Genomic DNA, 5,918 nt, shown 5'->3' with positions numbered 1-5,918 from the left:
AATGGTGAAGCCAACTTTTGGCGGGTCAGCCAAATTATTGCCGCGGGTCACTAAGTGACCTGCGGGTCATAGGTTGCCGACCACTGATTTAAATAAAGCACAACACAAACAATGTATACTAACTTATTTACTGAAGATGTTAGATTATAATCTTAATCCAAGTGTTTGAAGCTGAATTTCTTTCATAAAGTCATATTCTAGGTATTTAAACTTGTTTGTTAATTAACATAAATTTGTTTAATTTTTTTTATATAAACTTATTTTCCCTTTTTCGTAGAACCAACTTCCGAAGGAATCCCACATGATTTTCTAGCTGTGGCACCGAATGCTACATCCGTTCAACTTACTTGGAAGGTAAGTGGTTACAACATGTGGAAGATATAAAGATAATGACTTTTGTAATGGAAGGAAGCTCTAACAAGTAACAGTTATTTAGAGGATAGTTGAATTTGAATGGAATATTCGTTGATCTTGTATAGTTGAGTGGATATAGAAAGTATAGATATTGTCTTTATATGTGATAAAGAAACGAGATTCTGTGACACAGAGGATGAAATGTCATGACGTTATTCACATACCTAGAATTAATTTAAGTTACTATACGGTGAAGTAAAACAGACTCAAAACCCCATAGATAAAGTACAGATATGATAATTGCCAATGAATAAATCAAACATAAAGTTACTTGACCTGTGCAACAATAAATGGTTCAAGAACAGGTGTAGTAATTTGCTGCATATGGAAGGAAGATGAAAAGATATGGTGTGAAGTTTAAAATAATATTAACACTTTATTTACTGAAGATAAAGATCGAAGTTTTGGTAATTAAAAGATAAACCAAGCACATAGTGACGTGATCTCTGTAAAAATTAGAGGTTTGGGTATTCAGTAAGCGAAGGAATGAGTGCAGTGATTTGTTATAAGTGAATTAAAAGAGGCAAGACGTTTTGGTAATTAAAAGATAAACCAAGCACATAGTGACGTGATCTCTGTAAAAATTAGAGGTTTGGGTATTCAGTAAGCGAAGGAATGAGTGCAGTGATTTGTTATAAGTGAATTAAAAGAGGCAAGACACAGTGTTGAAGCTTTAAACATTCAATTTTGTGAAGATGAAAAAATCATGAAATGAAAGAATGATTGGTTGGGTAAAATTAGTATAACTGCATTGTGAATAAGATGAAAAAACAAAATATTTATGTGAAAAGACAGATTAAAACAAACCGAATTTGAAAATTAACTGAAAGTAAAATATATAGGACAAAACCAGCAGATAGAAGGTTATAGCTGAACAAGGACTGAGCTTTGTTAGAGCTTTGTTTAACCTCAATTGGGTTTAACGTGTTTCAGAATTAAAACTTAGAAATTAAAAACAACAACTTAGAGATGAAATTTACTCTATTGGAGAATAAGTATGTTGTACTTGCATGTTAGAGTCATATACAAATCAGTCTTTAAGCTAAGACAAAATTATCAGAACGAATGATAAACTTTATGACCTCTCCCCCCAGTGGCACAGCGGTATGTCTGCGGACTTACAACGCTAGAATCCGGGTTTGATACCCATGGTGGGTAGAGCACAGATAGCCCATTGTGTAGTTTTTGTGCTTAATTACAAACAAACAAACTTTTGGAGGGGGATCTTTGGAAGTTTAAAATAATTCAGTTTTTTATTGCAATGCTTCATCTTTTGGGCCATAAATAGATCTACCAAATACTTACTACTTTTTGAGTTTATGATTAGAGTAGGTTCTGGGTAAAGTAGAAAGTTTTTAATCATCGTAGAATAAAGCTTATTTAAAAAATATATTAATTGGAGATATTAAGATGCGATTCTTCATATTGTTTTTAATGGGAACGACTAACTGTTATCCTAATCTCGGTAAATCTGAAATATCAGTAAGAGTTACCACTTTTTATTATTTTATTGTTTGAGTTAATCATTAATCATTTGTTAATAAGTTTTAAGTACTTATTTATTGACAGTGTTCTCATGCGTATATGATAGTATTGTCATTATAACCTGAAAAAATACAGTGATAGATTGGCTTACCCTTTATTGAGGTATCAGTATAATTTAACTGTTATTTTGTCACTCAATAGCTGATGTGTTGAGCCTAAATCAAAATGATATGATGTTAGTTTTGACAGCATTTTCAGAAGAGAACAAACTGATATTTAGTATGTGGAACAAATATTTCAATATCTAAGGTTATGAGAAGCATAATCATAATAATACTGTTTTATCATATTTAGCACCCAATGTTGTCAGAGTTACGATGCCGTCTGTTAGCTTACCGACTTCGGTTCTGGAAGACGTCAGATAATGTTTCAATGCAGCATGCTGAGATAGCCAGCTCTGTAGAAAGATACGTGATTACTGACCTTGCAGTTCACACTAATTACACATTTCAGCTATATCCACTTACTTCCAGCGGTTTAGGTTCTTATTATGCTTCTGTGAATGTTACCACACCAGAAGCAGGTAAGTCTAAACTTAATGTTTAGTTTTTTAAAAATGTTATTATTCTTTGTCGTTTTTCTAACTGTTTTCAAAACTTTACAGTACAGATTTTCATTTATAAACCAAATTTGAAAAATTATTTTTCTCTTGTTCAAATGTGTTTAAGCAATTACTTGAAATAAAAATATAAACAACTGATCCATGAGAATTTAGAAACTTAAGGTTTTTATATTACTTCAGGCAAGCAGCAAATAGACTCAAATAATAATATTTAACAGTAACAATGTGACTTAGATAACCAAACCAATCCTATAATTACAGAAGGACATAACTAAATAAAAGAAAATGTAAATCCTCATACAGTGTGTTTGGTCTCTGGTTTCATGGGTTAATTAATTTGTTCTTTATCATATAAATTTTAAATACATTTATTATTCATTATTTCAAATTTTTTAGTTCCAGGTCCAGTTCAAAATCTTAGGTACCATCACGTACCTAATCCACACAATCTGTTATTAACATGGGATACCCCATTTGGTAATACTGGTTCTCTTAAAATATATTCAGTCAAGTATGGTATCGCAAGTATTAAAAACTGTGGAAATTCTTCATTCGAAGCAACTGACCCAGGCGTTTTTACGGCTCTCACAACTAAAGACAAACAGGTATTGTTGCTGAGATCCTTTAAAGGCAGCTTTTTGTCTGATTTGTTTTATGTTTTTTTTATAGGAAGGTGGTTGGTTGTTAATCAAGCTCAGTTACTTTATATAAAATTCTAAAAAATAAAAGTCTCTCGGCAGTTTTTAACAGAATCCTTGAAAGAAACATATTCTAAGCTTAGTTAATAATAGTTTTTTTTATATGTTAAAATCCTGCAAATAGTTACATTTCTGTTACTGATACATTTATAACCGTAGTAGAATCTTTGATGAAAATAAGAGACATAAATGAGATGAATTGTATTAAAAACAAAAATTTTGCTAGTATAAAGAAGGTAGATCAAGAAATATTTCTCAATGTGAAAAAGCGACAATAGAAATAAAGGTGTAAATAAAATTGTGTTTTCCTCAGGAATGAAAAACTTATTAAAACTTAACTCTGATTTCCAAAGCTAATCTTAATAGCATACTGTAAAATAAATGATTTAGAACAAACAACTACTCCAAAAGCAAAGATAAAAGACAGTAAAAATATTTGGTGAATTTTAGATGCTTTATTTTGTGATACTTAAGGGCTTTCTAAGTGTGATCCAAATATTTTATAATTCTCAAATTATTGCTCAAAACAGTTTTTATCATAACTAAAAACCCGTAAAAGTTCAATGAATATCATTAATTTGCTTGTATTTTATCTGAATTGTATAAATTGTGTTAGTTAGTTCTCATTTCTTTTAACCTTTGTACACACAGTATGTTAATGTCTGTGTAATGATTTTATCTTGTTTTATTGACAAGACATAGATAGTTTTGTGTAATTTCCTGAATTTTGCATTATTTACCAAATACAAACAAAAAAGTATCTCAGCAATGGGATGATGAGGACTTATTTTGTAATATTTTTTTGTTCAATTAACAAAATGTGCACAGGCTTGGCTCATTGGTCCAACCCCATATTGGAGAAGGAATATTGACTGAAATTCCTAATTTACTATGTATACCTACATAAAATGTGGCAAGGTTTTAATAAAATGTATGAGTCTGTTTTACACAAAATAACCAGACTAGTTACAAAGGTATTTGTACTCAAGATACGTCTGCGAATTGACGATGCCATTGTGAGTCAGCCTCTGACAAGTCAGAGTGCAAAGTGATATTCACATGAAGAATAAAAATACTTTTATTTATTTAAGAGTTTGTATATTGCATTTGCATAATCTCTAGAACCTTTAAAATCCATATCTAGTTTTTTTCAGCGTCTCTCTATATTATATCCAATATCTATTCTCTCCTTCCACAAATTGTTATTCAATCAGTAACGTAGAGTAAAATAAATATTTAACAACTATTGGATGTAAAAGTTTGTGGTTTGTGTACTTCGACCACCGCCCATGCATATAAGGTTAAAGAATCCTATTGTTACTGTCTGTGCTTGTTGCCACTTGTTGGAAATACATGTAAGGTTCAATTTCCTAATCATAACAGTTGTATGGCTCAGTGGCAGTTTTTTCTCTGTTTTTATATTTTTGATTGTCATTACAGTGTTTAATTTGTATAAAATATATAAAACATTTAAAAGAACTTTCAAAAAATATTTCCATACGTTTTATTTTAATTATTGAACTTTGCAATTTAATGGCTCTATATTTATTTATATTTTTAAAATGTAAAATGTATTTAGGGACACCTTATTTTTTAGTGATAACATTTGCAAAATGTTTAAATTGTCAAACTCACTCAGAACTTTATATTATGACACCAGAATTCATTTCAAAACTGAGCAGTATTAGATATTAATATAATTTTTTTTTCCAAATTTTGAAATCAAACTATACTTTTTCGACTGTCAAAATTTGTAATAATGCAGTTTATGAAACTATTAATGTATATGTTGTTTTGTGTCATTACATTTTCTATACTACTGGATAAAATAAATTTCATCTTATTACATTTATCTGTGAAATGATTCTGTGCACAGATAACCCTGATAGGGCTCCAACCTTACTCCAACTATTACATAACAGTCTGTGCTAGTACATCAGCTGGATTTGGAGATGTACAAGAATTATATGCTGACACAAAAGAAGCAGGTTAGTCTATGTCAATTTTCATAATGATGTGTGTGTGTGTGTGTATGATAAATTAAAAAAAAACTTCTTATTTTCTTACATTTGTACATATTGCATGTTGTGTATAAAATGGCTTATATAAATAGTGTTCTGACCACTGTTGAGTTTGTTGTATCTCGGCTGGCCCGAAGAGCTCTAAACTGAGGGAAATGTATTATTGGCAACAAATATGACAAATATTTGGTGGTTGGAATACTATTATTATACAATCATCTAATTCTTAAAATCCCTAAAGGATTGGATAATGAATGTAGCGTACAAAATGTAATAGGCCTAATACTTGTATTATCACAATTGTTTCATTATATTGTCATATATATCTGTAATTTACTAAAAAATATTATTCAGAAAATGAATATTATCTCCATAAAATTGAAACCTAATTTGTCCATTTGAGGACTGATAATATTTCTGTAACATAAACATAGTGTTACTAGGAAACATTGACTCGCATTCCACCAGCCTTCTGAAAACTCCCACCTAAATTTGACGTGAAACTTGTGAATTTGCACGACTGCATGATGACATATAATACAACAAATCCTTTCACATACTATAGACAAGATTCAATAGTACCAACGTACTATACACAAGATTCAATAGTAGCAACGTACTACAGACAAGATTCAATAGTAGCAAAGTACTACAGACAAGATTCAATAGTAGCAACGT

At 30.3% G+C, this 5,918-nt stretch overlaps 1 protein-coding gene across 9 annotated transcripts in view; it reads left to right on the top strand.

Annotated features, from left to right (window-relative positions):
• The window catches only part of LOC106465348 (tyrosine-protein kinase receptor Tie-1-like), a 112,546-nt gene that overhangs the window by 71,391 nt on the left and 35,237 nt on the right, over positions 1–5,918 (top strand). For all 9 annotated transcript variants that reach the window (XM_022393218.1, XM_022393217.1, XM_022393216.1 and 6 more), the window contains 4 exons: positions 278–354; positions 2,254–2,482; positions 2,918–3,126; positions 5,096–5,207. In XM_022393218.1, the coding sequence (XP_022248926.1) occupies positions 278–354; positions 2,254–2,482; positions 2,918–3,126; positions 5,096–5,207 (627 nt within the window). The remainder of the gene's footprint in view (positions 1–277; positions 355–2,253; positions 2,483–2,917; positions 3,127–5,095; positions 5,208–5,918) is intronic.

Source organism: Limulus polyphemus, unplaced genomic scaffold (genome assembly GCF_000517525.1).
Source record: "Limulus polyphemus unplaced genomic scaffold, Limulus_polyphemus-2.1.2 Scaffold1917, whole genome shotgun sequence".
NCBI classification, from domain to species: Eukaryota; Metazoa; Arthropoda; class Merostomata; order Xiphosura; family Limulidae; genus Limulus; species Limulus polyphemus.
Note: the sequence above shows the minus strand (reverse complement) of the source record. Positions and strands in the feature narration are given on the sequence as shown.